This window comes from Gouania willdenowi, chromosome 4 (assembly GCF_900634775.1).
Source record: "Gouania willdenowi chromosome 4, fGouWil2.1, whole genome shotgun sequence".
NCBI classification, from domain to species: domain Eukaryota; kingdom Metazoa; phylum Chordata; class Actinopteri; order Blenniiformes; family Gobiesocidae; genus Gouania; species Gouania willdenowi.
In genome coordinates, this window is record NC_041047.1 from 8,954,274 (window position 1) to 8,971,775 (window position 17,502).

General features: G+C 38.8%; 1 protein-coding gene across 5 annotated transcripts in view; it reads left to right on the forward strand.

Annotated features, from left to right (window-relative positions):
- LOC114462101 (contactin-associated protein-like 4) overlaps positions 1-17,502 on the forward strand; it is a 91,143-nt gene that overhangs the window by 15,149 nt on the left and 58,492 nt on the right. For 2 of the 5 annotated variants that reach the window (XM_028444728.1, XM_028444725.1), the window contains exon 2: positions 16,947-17,057. The exons of 1 other annotated variant lie outside the window; for it this stretch is intronic. In XM_028444728.1, the coding sequence (XP_028300529.1) occupies positions 16,947-17,057 (111 nt within the window). Of the gene's footprint in view, positions 1-2,963; positions 3,247-16,946; positions 17,058-17,502 lie in introns of those variants that run through there. 2 more of the 5 variants (XM_028444727.1, XM_028444726.1) reach the window with 2 other exon arrangements.

Genomic DNA, 17,502 nt, shown 5'->3' on the forward strand with positions numbered 1-17,502 from the left:
TGGGGTCTCTCTCTGGGCGCTATGCGGGGGTAAACCATGTACAGGGCGCCAGTACGTCGCAGGGCAACGCACAGACAACCACTCACACTCACATTCATTCCTACAGGCATTTTTTCAACCTAACAGTCATGTTTTTTGGATTGTCAGGGCAAAATTGTTAGTTATGTTTATTAACATATTTACTCATATACCTTATTCTTTTTAAGGCTTTAAGATGAGACTTTTCATTTCTGCTGTCTCATGTTTTCTGCTCTCTTCTCGAGGTCAGCTTCCCAAAACACATCTTATCCCTCAGACACGGAGGCATCACACAGTCACATGCCTACACACACACACATAGTCACACATACACACCCAATACACATTCATTCATACACACAAACACCATACACGTCATCATCGGACGTCCGCCCGGGGCGGTCACTAATTTTGTCCATCTTTGTACTCCTTTTTACTTAGTTTTATAATAAACCTTTTTTTATAAAATCATCAATGCCTCGCCTGGACTCCATCATTCAACCAGAGCAATAAATCATGTCTCCAAATGAGGTCAACCGCAAATTTGCCGTAACAGGATAGTGGGATGAAACCAGATTACCTGGATAGAACCCACGCAAGCATGAGGAGAACATGCAAACCATCCATCTATCCATCCATTTTCTTCCGCTTCTCCGTCGCCGGGTACAAACGGCTGTAATGAGTTTCCTCCGTAGGGTGGCCGGGCTCTCCCATAGAGATTGGGTGAGAAGCTCAGTTATCTGGGAAGGAGTAGAGCCGATGCTCCTCTGCATTGAGAAGAGCCAGGTGAGGTGGATCGCTCCAGAAGGAGACCCCGAGAAAGTCCCAAGACACGCTGGAGAGACTGTCTCTCAGCTGGCCTTGGAACGTCTCGGGATCCCCCGGAGGATCTGGAAGAAGTGGCCGGGGAGAGGGAAGTCTGGGCATCCCTGCTAAGGATGCTGCCCGCGTGACCCGGCAACGAAACATGCAAACTCCATACAGAAAGGACCCAAGTGCCCACCCCAGGGCTTGAACCCAAGACCATCTAGCTGTGAAGTGGACATGCTAACTAACTGTTCCACTGTGCGCCTCAGAATTATTCAGTAAATTAAATTTACTGATTTCCAAATGCTTTATTTTTTTTCATCAGATACACCAATGACAACAAATGCTTGGATCTTGTAAAGATGCCATTTTTTTTACCAATCAAATACAAAATTTAAGTAGTAAGAACTGTTTTAAATAGAATAAACTGCAAGTATCTTGATTGTTTGGTTTGAAAAAATTCCATGAAAACAGATGTTTTACAGAACGTAAATTGTATTTTGTTCAAGGAATGATTTCTGATGTTACATCTTTTTCAGCTTCATCTTATGCCTGCATTATGATTCATGCAATTATTCTGTACGAATCCACTACAGACTTGATAATCTTATTTTCAGCCACATTTTGGCTGAAAAAAATTTGTATCAGTCATTGGCCAAATGAGTTGTAAAATGTCGACTTAGCAAATATCGGGTTATTGACCAGTCACTATTCCTGCATGGAAAACCTATATTAACAAAGATAAATCTTGCATTTTCACTGCGTTTCCTCCCTTTTCTTTATCCTCCACATCACACCTCATCCTCTGTAAATAACCGTAAGAAAGAAAACAAAGAGGTCTGAGCTCTGGACAAACAGTCACATCTGTTGTGCTTTTGTAAAGAGCGAACAAGATGTTTCTCCTATTGAGTTATTCATCATTGTCAGATTACTGCTGTTGATAAACACACATTTCCACATTTGGTCACGTAGCCATAGTTTGAATATAAAGCCTCTTCATCAGCACTGCATTCAGCTCATTCAGGTGGTTTAAAAACACCTTTGGCCATTTGCTACAGCAGTAATGTTAGAACTGATTGTTGGGAAGATGAAAAACAAACGCATTGCCTCTGAGGGGAGATTAACCAACAAGCAACAGGAACATGTTTTAATTCTCTTTTTTTGTCATCATTGTTTTGTCTCTGGTTTGCTGCTTTGAATGAGCAGAAGTTCTGCTGACCTTTTACATTTCATTTTTGCTTTGGGCTTTAAATGTTGAAATTGTATGAAAAACAGACAGTTTTTCATACAATTGTTTTTGGTTAAAAAGTGGCTCTTCTGGGAAAAATAATCTTGAGTAAATTCATTTGGGATCTAGTCCCAAGAGTTAAAGAACACATGAAAGCATGAAAACATGAATCATTGTGTGAATCACCAACTAATTGACTTATAGATATCACAGTCCTTCCTAACTCAACAGTTTTCCCTGCCCATATCTAGGGGTGGACTGGCCATCTGGCATACCAGCATCGTCCCGGTGGGCCATCGACCCAAAGTGGGCCAGACTGGTCCACTACGTTTTTATTGACGAGTGAGTGGAGGCAGACATGATGACAGGTGGCCAAAAATGGTCCCAAAGTGGCAAAAACAAGGCAAGAAAAAAGTTTACAGTGACAAAAATGGGCCAAAAGCAGTCAAGAGTGGCCCAAAAATGGGCCAATAAAGAGGAACCATATGGTATGTAATGGCAAAGGGTAGCATAAATGGGCAAAATGTGGCAATCAATTGTGAAAAAGGGCAAAAATGTGGAACAAAAAGAGGCTAAATGTAGGGGGAAAGGGAAACTAGTAGTATTGTTACATTATTTGGGTGAAAAGTGGCCAAAATAAATTAAAGACAGGACAAAAATTGGATAAAAGTGTCAAAAGGAACTTGAGAAAATTGACAAAAAAATTGGAAAAAGAAAAAAGATTTTTATTGGCAAAAGGAAACAAAAAGCTGAAAAAAGTGTCAGAACTTTTTGTAAATATGTTAAAGGATGTTGCAAAATGGCCAAAGAATATACAGTAGACCCTTGTGACTGATGTCACGGCTCATTGACCCAGCGCCATCTTGGAAGATAACGGCCCTATATGGATGCACCTGCGTGGGTGTGTTTACTTGAATAATAGTGTTATTTTTTTTTCTTAGTGAAAGCAGCCCATGTGCTAAACAATTGTCGAAGATCGTCTCCATTTGGCCTCAATATGTCGGAGGCCACGGATTATGTTGACACTCTACCAGAAGCTGAGAGAAGTCGGTACAAGGAGAAACTGGGTCTGATCGGCGGGAATGACCCCTACAACGCTCCTGTTGACAAATGGAATGAAGATCTCTCTTATTTCCCGGGAGTGACTTACCTACCTTGTCTTTACATCTAGCTTTCCCAATGGGAAATGCAAGGTAAGTCAAGGTTCCTGCCTCTGGTGGAGCAAATCCTTGGCACCCAACCCGCTGAAGTAGTGGAAGGGGAAATTGATGATGATGATGAGCTGACACACAATGGACCACATGAAAAGTTTTAAAGGACTGGAAGCTTACAATCAGTTTGTTTGTGGCCGGATTTGTGAAGTAGTTGCTTTTATTCATAATGGACTCCATGTGGTTAAATCCAGGGTAAGTAGGCAAATTTTTCATAATTCATCTGTAATATGAGTGTACAATGCTGGTTTTTCAGAATCTGAGCTAATTTATTGATCGTTGTATTCCTTATTCTGACACAAAACAGAAAAAGCAAAACAGCTAACCATAAACTGAGTCATGCCTCATGTAGAAAAACTTACCAGCTAGAAAAGGATTGTTTGTTGTTTTCAGGTCAGCGCCTGCACTAGGCAGCTAGCCAGGCCATCCTCCTTTCACAAGAAAGTGCCTCGGTTTTTTTCCCCTTGGGTGGTTATCACAGCTGGTATCCTAAAGGAAGACTTGTGTACTCCAGGCCCAGCCGTGTTAAAACACCCAAACACGTTTACCATCGCCGTGGGCTCTCTGCTTTGCTATATACAGTCTATGGTTTCAAAATGTTTTCCGCGGTGGCTTGTTCTTCCATCATGGCGTGACCTGTGAGGTCATGTGTCATGGGTCTATTGGTAAAAAAGGGTTAAAAATCCCCTTTTAAGGTTTTTTGGGGGAATAGTAATTAAAATGAAGACATAAAGAGCCACATATTGAGCATCACTGACTCAACAGCTGGTGTCACTGATAATGCCAGGGCTGAATTTTTGTCCCAGTCCATCCCTGCCTATATCACATAGTGTCAATCATATTTATTCTCAAATTGTGATTTTGGAAAGAACTCTTATCCCACCACCCCCACCCCCTGAAATCCAGCATTTTTCCCTCAAATAATTCCAAAAAGAATCTCTAATTAAATATAAATTAGTTTTGAAGTGAAGATCCTGCAGGGAGTAATATGTGCCACTTATTGCCTTGCATGGGTTTCCATGTGTGTAAGATGAAGTAAAAACTAGGGCACATTAATGTGAAAAATGCCCGTTTTCCCGCCTTTAATCTGCATCCCACTTGAGATTAAAGTGGTCCATATTTGGCCCCTGAACTAAAATGACTTTGACACTCTTTCCTTATCAGGTTATTAACTATATAGCTTTAACTGCACAGCTGTAGTGCTTGTTGTGGTATAACATTTGTATGTTTTTCTATAAATATTTTAAAATGCACTGTACTTTGTCAGTCACATTGTTTTAGTTTATACCATTGACGGATATTTAGCCCATAAAATGTTACTCAATGCTTTTGTTCTGCAAAAACCAACAAACAATAGGATTGTGGAGCAGTAGTAAGGTCATTTATAGTTTTTATTCATTATTTTCATAAATGAGTTTTGTTTTTCTTTAACAACACCATTTCACCAGAGCAGAAACTAGACTAAGCAGAAATACAACCAAAAGGTTGCATGAATAATTACTGTGATGAAATAGAAAATAGGATGAAGTTTTAATTATTACCTTTTCATAAGACGTAATTCTGGCTTTTGGCGTTATTATTTCTGTATATTCATCATTCTGTGGGTTATGATTTTGGTGGATGTGTCGGGTCAGTCAGGTTGTGTGGGTCCTGGTTGTCCACCCCTGGCTTTCTTTGTTTTTTTATTAATAAAAATGCATGTGCTGTGGTGGCTTGTTAGATTTTAATTCTACGTCCCTCTTTTTGTCCGTTGTAGGGCTCCTCTTGTGTAAAAGAGTGAGTGCGATCTCCTCCTCCTTCCTGTTTCCATAGGGTGTTTGTTTTTTTACTGATTGCCTTCCCTGCACTATTTAAAGAGTAACTAAACTCCTGGTTTTGGCTGCTTTGTCACTAGGAGGAAAATTTAGAAAATGCCTTCATTATAGGCGTGGCTCCTGGAGCAGTTAAGACACGCCCAATTTATACTATAAAATGTCCAAATACTAACTAGCTGCACAATACCCTCTATAGCTCTCTATTCACAATTCTCTCAATCAAATCTACTCGCCACAGATTGCAGAGTCCACAGGTGCTAGTTTTTATAGAAGGGGCGGGGCTAGAAGTGATGTAAGAAGCCACCAAAACGTACAAAGCCACCATTCTCAGCCAATAGCGAAATTTGATTGTAATAGCTGGGTTTCTACCCATAGAGGGCAGACACTCTTACATTTATGTAACAAAACATACCAAAATGAAATGCCTTGATTCTTGTCCAAGTCTTGACATTTTAGTCAATCAGCAGCACTAATTAATACCCAAAGACTAAGGGTGTAAGTAAAAAAATTGATTCTGCAATATATCACGATTTTTGTATCGATCCAAAAAAATGTCTAAAAGGATTTCTTTATTCTTCTTTTTTATAAAGAAAAAAAAAAAAAAAACATTTAATTGCGCTAACATATGCTTAGCACATAAACACCCGGTCACTAGGTGTGCCACTAGGGGAACCACATCAAACCTTGTTAAACTACCTCACTCCTCAATGCATTTTAGCTTGAAGTTTGAAGTTATTTTCATAAAACATACAGGCACTTTTATAGATGTATGTGGTTACTTTTTTTTAAGAATTTAACAGAATCAGAATCTGTTGTAGAAGCAAAATAATAACAGTTTGATAAACATTCCACTTGTTATTGATATTGGTACTTACCATTTTCTTGTTAAAAAAATTTAAATAAATTTTATTTCATACAATTTGGGAATTTTTCCCTTTTAAAAATTTCTCACATAACGTACAAGAAAATCAAGTTCTTGGGGCTGAAAGTTGTTTACTTACAAGGACCTTCGTCTTATACGACATCATCTTTTGAATTTCTTTTCTGGTAACAGTCAGTGGACCTTGGTCATGATTGTAGAAGGATGTTGTAAAATGTGTCCCTTTAATGAATACTGCACTGTGTAACACTAGATTTGTTCACTCCCTTTTATGGCTTTCATTACATGTTCTTAACCAGATGCAAAACGGAGTGAACTTGATGACCCACATATCTTCCATTTCCAAATAGAAAATGATTTTGAACTAAGGAAAAAAATGCAACTCTGACATAAACCAGTGTGACCTGATTGCGTTTGGGGTCTTAGCCACAAACTCATCCTCTTCCAAGAGATGTCAGTGCTACAAAGAGCAAACAAAGAAGGATAAATCCCTGTCTTGTGTTTAGCATAGGGGTGAAGCAGTCATAAAGAAGCCCTGATTGGGTCAAGGTCACATGTAGGAGTCCTACTTTGGAGCTGCTTGTCGTCATACATCTATAGATCCATTATTCCAGGGACAGGTGGGCTAGGCGACAAAAGTGACAGACAACTGGAGTCCATCCATCTGCCTTTGTGACCTGAGAGTTTTTGTGTTTGCTAGAGGCTGACTCCCCGGGGGCGTCTGCCTCCCTAAAAACAGAGCAATTCATCAAAAAGCTCCGTCATTGCATCAAACGACTTGTTATCGGTCCAAGAATCTGCCACTTTTTGCTGAGTCCACCACTCACTGTCACTCCCTAAGGCAGCAGGAAAACAGAAACTGTTGGCATCAGCTATCTGCAAAAAACACATTGTGTGTTAATGTTGAATGACAAGAGGGTGTGTTAAACATTAGAGTACCCTTTCCCACCAAGAAATCCATTGACATTGGATCAGAAAAAAGTGCTAAAAATGATATAATTCAGTGTAAATCTTTTTATTTTTGAAGAAGGAAGACGCTTGTTTGATCAACTAGGCAGTAGACAACAAAAGGACTGACTTGGTGTGGTTGTGTTGCCCTTTAAATATGCAATAATAGGTATTTTCCCATTTGGTACAGTCTGTAGCATGAGGTATGGTTACTGTTAAAGGTTTCATGAATGCACATGTAAAAATGTCTGCTCGATTACAGCCTGAACATACATTGTGTTTAGACTTACAGTAGATTTTCGTGCCCAAATGAAAATACATTGTAAATTTAATTTACATTTGAGAATCACAGTTGCATTTGTGGATTGTCGTCCTGTGAATCCGACAAAAATTGAGCATCGCGTTACTTCAGGCAGGCATGGAAGTCAAGCTAGCCCAGCCCCGCCAACTGACATTAGCTGGTAACAACTGACAGCATCCATCCCCCTAATTCAGTTAATCATCCAGCTGATCATGTTCCATGCTTCTCATTGGTTAGAATTAGGCACGGCCCTATCTTTAAACCACTGCAACACGCCTACTTCCGCACGCTTCGTCCGCAACGCCTTGTAACCCACCTCCACCCCAGCTCTTCCTCTTCTGTTTAATTAAACAGTGTCTCCTGTTGGCATCTAACGTCTGCGCTTTAGTTTCAGGGGGTCATGCTGACCGCTCTCTCTGCTCATGCTTTTCCATGTAGCTCATGGAAGTGCAAGTAGGAGCTCCCTTTGCTTCAGACTTTCTACGCAGAAGGGCAGAGAGGTCCAAGAACAGAGCTTTACCACCAAATCTAAACTGCATGCAAGCAGTGTTTGCATTGCAAGTCTTTAGTCATCACATAATGCCTGTGTGTTGGCAGTAATTTTAGATTTGATTCGATTCTACTTTATAAATCCAACAACGGGGTAATTCACAACAGTGAAAGAAAATAGAGCAAAAACAAGAAAATATAATATCAACCTATAAATGAAGTTAAAGATATTGAGCGTGAATCTGAGTTATATTTAACTGTAAAAAATAAAAATTGCACATAACACTACAGATGCTTATAAATAAATATGTGATAAAAATAAGTGAAGGTTTTGTATAAAAACAGGATTTTATTGCAGATTTTGTAAGTGGAAAAAACACAAAAATCCACATCGGATTTGTATCCACTGGAGGAAAATTTACAAATGTTAATGTGATTCTCAAATTTATATTTCTTCATTTGTGCACACACAAATTGTTTTGTGTGCATGCATATCAAATGTAAAATGTGTTAATCAGACACAATCAAACTGCTGATCATGGAAGCATCCCAAAAATGAAATGAATATTTATGATCATCCAAGCCTGTCATTTCCTATGATTCTACATTTTAACATCCACTTTCCTTCATTGTGCATATATTTGTATTCCCGTCTTCCGTGGATACAAAAATTCCTGATTCCGAAGTTCCAACTTAAAAAAATGCAGAGGTGGGATTACAAAAGAATAGATATTCAACTTTCATCACTCTGTTGTGTTGTGGGAGGGGAGATTGTGTAAAAGAAAAGCAGAAAGAAAGAAGGAAGGGGAAGTGAAATGTGCTTAAAACCTGGAGGTGTGAACTTTCATGGTTTTGCACTCTGTCGTTTAGCCATGCAGTGTCACTCCCAGCTCCTTCTCTCATTTCACCCATCACTGAGTTTCCTTTGTGTGTGTGTGTGTGCGTGTGTGTGTGTGTGTGTGTGTGGCTGCCCTGTCGTGCAGAGAAACAAGTTTCAGCATTATTACAGCCTCAGTAACATCAGTGTCCAACTGTCCCACCCGCAGCGTTGTTCCTTTGTAAACAGCTTTGTCAGCACCTATATGTGTTCTCTTCTGGCACTATTTCTGTTAACAAATGAGTCACTCTCTTTACTTAAAGCAGCATTTCTCAAATCTTTTCAAACCAAAGGACCACTCAATCAAGAGAAGAAAAATCCCAGACCACCTACCTCTACAAATATCCAAAACTAATAGATCTGTTTACTACTCCAACAGTGTATAATACATAAATATATTATTATTAATATAATTAATGAGTAGTTTAAAATTAAACGGTATTGTCTCAAAATGCCGTGTGTTTGGAAGGTTTCATAATCACTTGGAATCACTTCTCGCTTCGACTGAATCACATGCATTAAAACAATTTTTCCTTTCCTGTTATGTCAGTAGCTCTGCTCGAAATGGCACACTACGTACTACACGCTTCAAACTCAATAAGTATATACTGTCTTTTATATACTATAAGTATGGTTAAGAGGATCGGGATGATGAGCGTTCCCGAGCGCCCTCTATTGGCCAGCCGTCACTGCATTAGCTTTCATCCTGTTATATTGCACTTAGCCTCTGGCCTTTTGGACTCATGTTGAAATACAATCGACTATTTCCCCCAAATCATTGTCTGCTGTGTTGACATTTTTTTTTTTTCATCTGTCACCTAAAGGACACTTAGATTCATAAATAATCTGCTGTCCCTCTTTTAAGCTGTCATCCTCCAATCTGCTCCCACTGTAAATTCAACTCATGGCTGTTGGTAAAGTTCAGTGTTGTTCAGAAACACAAGTTAACAATGATGTATCTGTTTATTATATCCAACTTTTATTGAACTAAGTAAGTTGTAACACTGTAAAAATCAAAACTACTGGTCAAATCTAGTCAAGTCTAGTCAGGACTAGATATGACCTAATATTGTAAAGTTGACGAATAACATTCTCAGCATCTTACACAAAATTAGGATCAATTGTACGAGGCATTTTGTTTAAATGTGAAGGGAATGTACTGTATGCACAAAGTTTTGGCTAAATATGCTAGGTTTGTCTGTTTCAGCCATCAACTTTTTGCTCATACTTTAATGAAGGTTTTGTCATTTGATTTTGTTCGTGGTATTTAATTCATATTCCAGTTTTCTTTTAGGTTTTCTTTTATAATTCTGAGATCAGACTGTCAATGCATTGAAAGGCATTAAAATGTAATGACCGCAATGTACAAAATTTAAGACACAAACACAATGTGCTACTTTAAAAACGTTGGTTAAATGTTGCTCTTTTTTCATGTTTTACTTCACAAAATTGTCTAAAAGCCTGATTTGTGGAGTTGTTCACAGAGACACTAAATGCAATTTTCCCCCACTTGTAAACAATGTATATTTAGAAAACAGGTTCCTATTTTAAAATGCTAATATCCTTCTTTAATAATGTTCTATTGTCTGCACGTCTCCTGCTTTGCCCATTAGCAGAAGTGATGCAACTCACAGCAATTCTCCAAGTCTACATCTTTAAATGATGCGTTTCATCAAGTTAGATTGACTTATTTTCTATTTTCACTATTATGTTGGTGGGCATTTATTTCCCTCCCCCCTTGTTTTTTGTTTCAGTCCCCAGCGTGTTTCAATTTGATGAATGTTTAAATGCCTGTAATGGCGTTAACTGCTGCTGTGGTGCTGTGAAGATTCCCCATTCATCATCATTTAATTTGCTGATGATCTTTGCCTCCCATTAAGCTACTAATTATGGCAGATAGAAATAAAGAAATACCAAGATTTGTTGTCTCACCCTTTGGTTCTAATAATTACGGTGCAGAAAAGTGCCAGTCAAACACGCATCGTGGAAAATCATTACTATGGAGGTTTCGGATGTTAAAAGTCACCACAGCATCCTATTAATTAAATTGAGGGGAGCGGAGTGAATAGGAAGGTCAACATTTCAGTTTGGATGTAAGACTTTACCGTTTTTGTAGTCCCATCAGTGTCATCACACATTTGACAATATTACGCCTAAATTTAAATGAAAATATGACTTGATATCATTAGTGATGCTTTGGTTTAAATCCTTTCTCTTCGCTGTAGGCAGAAATAGAATGAGGAGAGGAGAAGAGATTCTGCTCAATGTGAACACAACTAGCTCTGAAACTATGAACTTTTAAAGTAAAGTAAAAAAAAAAACACACACAAATCCTTTGAATTCTGTCAAACTTATAAAATCAGAAAGGAAGCCAAAATGAAAAGTAGTTTTAATCCTCTAACTCTCATGTGTGATGAATATTAGCATAAAAAAACACATTACCTTCTATTGAGGATGATCCTGTTACTGAATTGATCAACGCCGACAGAAAATTTAATCAAATACATTCCTAATTCTTACAACTCTTTGCAAAAAAAAGAGATTAAAGAGATCAGATTAAATCTGATATCAACGTTATTACTGTGAGCAAAAGATCCCACAGAAGCTGCTTTAAAATAAGAATTACTGTTGATCTAAAGATTAAATATGAGCTCTGTCAACATCAGGATGAAGATAGCGAAAATAAAAGAATTTACTTTTAACATTGGCATGTTAGAATGTTTGCTCACTATTATCAGTTAATTAAATGTTTGATATCAGAAATGCAAACAAGTAAAGCCACAAGTGTAGCGTAGTTATGTGTGTGTGTGTGTGTGTGAGGTTTCAGTGGAGCATTAAAAAGTTTATCTTCCGATCACAGAAAGCAATGTTTTTTAAGCATCTTAAAATGTAATTAATATCTGTGTTGGACACAAATAGGAAAACAACGGTTTCAAAAGGTGCGCTTTATTTTTCAATATAAACATATGTAACATGCAAACAAAATATAAAAGTGTATCGAGCGCACTATCGACCGCTTTGGACAGTCACATTGTGTCTGCTCCTCAGACAGCCTCCGCAGCATTGTCGCTCATTGTTTCCTTATAATGAAACACAAACACGCTGTAGGTACAGAGATGAGGCAGACTCTTGTTGGACTCGTTTGGTGGTGCTTCACGTGCTGCAGCTATGAAAGGAAATAATAAAACTCTGGCACATTTTGTCCATTTCGGTTCTCTCTTTAACTCAATCAACTGTAGTAACAACTCTCATATCGCTCCGCAAAAAGTTGAAACATGGCGGTGTTGTCTGGAAAAGGCAGTGACCGGGGTGAGGTTTGCGGCGGACCAATCACGTTCCGCTTTGCCTCGACGCCTCAGCAGGCGCACCTCAGGTTACGGAGTGGGGGTCTACGTCCATGTAGAGAGATACATGCGGCGACAGCATCGACTTGACGCAGAATCATATATCAGGCTTAACACTGAGGCTGCGTTCAAAATGGCACAATCTCTACTATACACTACAAGCTCAATGAGTATATACTGTCTAAGTGTGTTTAGGATGATGAGCGATGATGACCGTTCCTACAGAAGTATACTTTTGAAGTTTCCCAGGATGCATTTTGAACCTAAAACAAACAAAAAACCTGAAGCACACTGAGGCTAAATATCTCCATCGATTCCCCACCTTTGAAAGTTCTGAAAACATTTTAACATTTAACATTTTAAGAAAGTGACCAAGTAGAATATCAACATGTGCTCATTTAATTCATAAAACTCACAGAAACACATTTTATGCCAACATTTTGGAGATTTCTGGAGACCCACCATTGTGCTACTGACAAAACTTGTGGTTAACTTCAAAACAAGAGGCCTATCTACAAAAGCATTAAACAACTAATGGAAGACAACAAGAGAGGCTTTTATTTTGCAATGTTAGTTGTAGCTTGAAGCTGGTCCCAGGACGATTTTAAATTCCACTCGCAATGCATCATGAAGCATTTAAGTATGACTAGTGTGCCCACCGTGCATACTTCAAAAATGTCCCCATATAGTTGCCCAAGAGTGTTAAAGGGGACATACTATGCTGTTTTTCACCTCTGCATGAACAAATAGTGCATACAGTGTGTGTCACTGTGGAGGCGTGGCACCGGCAGCAGGCATGTTTGGTATTTAGTTTTACCGGTAGCCATCACTCCTTCACTATTGAGAAAAACATTGGCGGAGAGGGTATTTTCTATCTCGATTGCACTTGTGATGTCACAAATGTAGAAAATTTGAAACTGAGCACTTTTCTCTGTGTCGTTAGAGTTATACTCAGACCACAAACAAAGGACTGGATGGATTTATTTCACATTTTGTGTGCTGGTGGACACTCAAGTTACCTCAGATGTGTTCAAAAAGACTGAAAAAGTGGATTTTTCATAATATGTCCCCTTTAACAGTGGAGATCAAAAACAAACGATTTCCGATTTATTGATTTATGAAGCTTACATTATGTCTTTATCTGAGAAAAAAAAAAAAAAATCTCAAACAGCTTTAAGTCATTTTTGACTCTTCTAAAGTCCAAAAGATGAGAAAGAAACCTTTTCATAACATCTTTGCTACCTTTAATTCCTAAGATGTTTTGCTCGATACAATCCCAGGGTAGAAAAGCTTCAAGCGTTTTAATGAGCTTCGCCTCCTCCCTGACATTAATCAGAATCACGAACCCCAATTGCTGCAATATTGCAGAAAAGGTCACAGTTCATTGGCTTTGCCATACTTTACAAATATCATCTCAAAGCCTTGCAAAGCTATTGATGCACCAATCTAACCTACAAAGCTAACCTCACACATTCCTCCTGCCCACCATCTTAATCAGTGACACACACGAACAAACACACACACTGTGTATCATCTCACTCATACATCTCAGACACTATTAGATTCACTCTGAGGGCTCCTCACTGGTAAACACTAACCATCATAGCTGCCCGAGAGAATCACAGGAAACTTTTTTCCCCTTATCATTGCCACAAAGTTAGTTGATTTCTTTTATAATGAAAAAGTTCCTGTCCTCCGTTGTGTATGGGGGACAAATGAGGAGAATCGGTACCTTTGGGTGTTTTGATTTCTTAAGTGTGATTATGTTTATTTGCATCTCAGAAACTGCCTGAATGCATGCTAGTCATCCTTGAAGGATGCTTTTAATGACAAATGGAAGCAAATAGCCTTTTAAAAGACTGTTTCATTTCCCTTTAACAACATATATTAATGGCTTAATTTGTATATCAGAAGGTTGATAGCTAGTTTTTATTTGTTAACACTTTACTTGAAGTTTTATACATAAGGCTGACATTATGTTGTCATTATTATGACAGGACACCTGTCATTAGCATTAATAAGATGTCATGGCATGATATTTAAGTCTTTGTATTTTATTATACTGTCCATGCTGTCTGATTTTGGAGTTGTCTGTTTTTATCTCTTTTCTTCTGTTGTTTTTAAATTTTATGTAGTGCTTTTTCATAGACACTCAAAGCACTTTACATTGATGTGCATTAATTGATATGCATTGTTCTTTTACCCCACACACGGTGGTGGTAAGCCACTATTGTAGCCATAGCTGCCCTGAGGCAGACTGACAGAAACGAGGCAGCCATATCAGCCTCTCCGACCACCACCAGCACTCACACACACACCACATTCATATGAGGCCATGTGGGTGAAATGCCTTGCCCAAGGACACAACGACAATGACTTGGATAGAGCTGGATTGGAACCACTCTACCACTGAGCCATGGTTGCACACAACATCAACCTGCCGGGAACTACAGATGGAACTAGCCTGTGGCTACAATCAGGCACATTTACATGTTCATGTTTATTAATGTGCATTGTTCCTTGTCACAAATAAATAAGTAAATAAATGAAGGCTGTCATTAAGTGTTGTTTGTTACCCTAACTCTAACCCTCCGTTACACCTAAACCAAACCCTAACCATAACCCTTATCCTACCTAACCCCACTACATCCCTCCTCGACCCACAAAATGCCAACATACAGTAGCTCCAAAGGTGTCATAATTTAGTGAAATGTGTCATAATTTAGTGAACACTTAATGACAGCCTTCATGATACCTTAATCATGCTAATGACAGATATTGATAGTGTAATGTCAGCCTTATGTATAAAACTTCAAGTAAAGTGTTACCGTTTTATTTCACTTTAAGAAGATATATCAAATGCTTATTTTGTTTACCAGCAGGCTGATTTAAATGTCAAGTATTACCAAGTGATAGTTGACATTTATCTATGTTTGAAAAGTGCTGGTAGAGTTTTGGACTTCGCAGAAGCTGGTAACACAGAACCTATTTCAACAAGTGGGCGCCGGATTTTTCTAGATAGTTATTAATGGTTGTCTTTTGAAGTAATATATATTTATCAGTGTTTGGTGTCACTCAATCCTCCTTTCCCCTACAGGTGAAAAACAATTTCTGTGGAAAAAAGCCAAGGGGTTGTTTGCTGCAGTTTGACGGAAAATGGCTGAACTCGTCCAGGGGGGCTAAACTGTGTTCAGACCATCAGTCAACATTGATAAACTGAACACAAAGTCCAAAACAAAAAGGCCGCATCAAAATATGAGCTTGCTGTTTGTGGTGCTGGTACGTACAAACCAGCAGCTTCTCAAGCATTTTTAATTGAACACCAGTACACTGTCTTAGAAGCACTAATCCAGATAATATTTGCGCTACAAACCTGCTAACATGCCTTTTCTCACACTCAGGTGTGTTTTTTAGTCAGGACTACGTTGTATATTTTAGGACATCCTCAGGTCTTAGAGTGAGGTATCAGGAAAACCTCTGTCATTTATCAGATCAAACCGACTCATGTCTTAACAAACCCTCCGTCAGATGAAATGCCGTCAAATGACACAGCCTCAGGCTTCAAAATAAAAGTCGTCCGACTCGACAGCCTCAGTCCGTAAAACACGCCATGGTGTTTTATTTTGAAGGAACCGGAAGTACGCATGAAGAAGTAAGTTAAAAAGCTGTTCCATCCTTTTATTTAAAAAAAAATAAATAAAACAAAATCAACATTTTGCTTGAATAATAAATACATAGTTTTCTTCAAAATACGTCATGTCATGAAAATAACACACGTTACCAACTGAAAGCTTCAAACTCAAAGTCAAACATCCCCTTTTCGAAAACAGTATTTCTGGATCTCCGAAATTCTCCAAAATGTCGGCATGAATTGTGTTTCCTCATGTTGAGATTCTACTTGGTCACTTTCTCACTTAAATGCTTTCAGAACTTTTAAAGGTGGAGAATCAACAGAGATATTTAGCCAAATATTTGAAATGCATCTTGGGAATCTTGAAAGTATACTTCAGTGGGAATGGTCATCTTCCTAATCATCCTAACCGTACTTATATTATATAGTAGACAGTATATATACTAACTGAGTTTATAGTGTGTCGTACGGAGTATGCCATTTTGAACAGAGCAAATATTTTGCACTGCTTCTCTTCTTCAATGGATTGTGTTAATATTTACTCACTCCTAAAATATGGCAGTAAATAAACTGACACCTTGAGTCTGTAGCTTTAAAGAGTACAGTAAGTGCACCCCAAACCGACTTTTTTTCTGCTGGATATATGTGTATTTGGGTATTAAGTAGTGCTGTTGATTGATCCTTGTCCCACTCTTCACATTTTAGTAAAATTATTTTAATTTTGCGTATTTAGCTGTAAAATGTCCGGTATACTGGCCACTAAGGGTTGAACGCCGGCTATTACAACTGAATTTTGCTATTGATTGAATGGTAAGCCCCTGTGTTATCACTTTAACTGTTGGCCCTGCCCCTCCTATAAAATCTGACACCCGCCTCCTTGCAAACTGTAGCGCGTAGCTAGGTCCTCCAAATCTAATGACCTCTCTGTGGCAGAAGTGTTCGCACTGTTGGACTCGCTCATGTTTAGCTCGTTAGCTAGCATTTGTGATGGGTTTTGATTCTGTGTGTGCGGAGACGGAGGGGAGGAGGCGGTTACTGAAAGTAGCTGGGCGTGTCTTACTGCTACAGCAGTAACGCCCATAATCGAGGCTTTTTTTTTAATTTCCCTCCAAATGGCAGCTCAGCAGAAGGCAGGGGTGTACTCACCCTTTAAATACATGTTAAAAAATATTAAGAGATCATTTCAATATCATAGTCAGCTAAGACTACAAGATAGAAAATAGATAACCATGATAACTTGTTTTGGCCAAGCATTTCTATAATTCCCGTTTTTATTGTCATTTTTTCTTTCCAATGTGCGTTGGGTAATTGTGTGACTTTACAGTGTCTGCCTGTCGTGTTTCTGTCGGATTGTCCTTGTTTCAGCCTCTAACTTTCACTTGTCTGTTTTTCCTACAGAGGTTTGCGAAAACCCGTTGGTGTACAATCTGCCATCGTCATCGTTCAGGTGCTCGTCCCAGCTGTCCAGCAGTCATGGGCCCGTCTACGCTAAGGTCAACCGCAGAGAAGGTGAGCACTCATTTGCTGACAGTGAAGAACATATGATCACATTCGGTGGCAGTATAATGACAGAATGCTCTCAGATGATTGATGGCTCTGCTGAAATAGGACGAGACACTTGACAAAAGCAAAACTGAACGTATTTGAGACTTCTTCCAGCAGGTGAGTTTATCACCAAGGATCCATTTCTCAGACTCAATCTAACACATGGCTGTACCATCGTCTGGCGATTCCTCACTCCTTGTTGTAAGTGATAGAGCATTTTATTACTTTACATTTGCATAGCAAACAGGAGAGGTACACTCTGGTGTCTTGCAAATATCAGCTTTGATGAGAAAAGTAAAGCAAACTCTCTTTTCTGAGACTCTCAGTCCTGCTGTTCTTCAGCATTTTCACTCCCTCTTATTATCCCACTCTAAGAACATTGCCAACAGGTATGTGGTCATATACACTG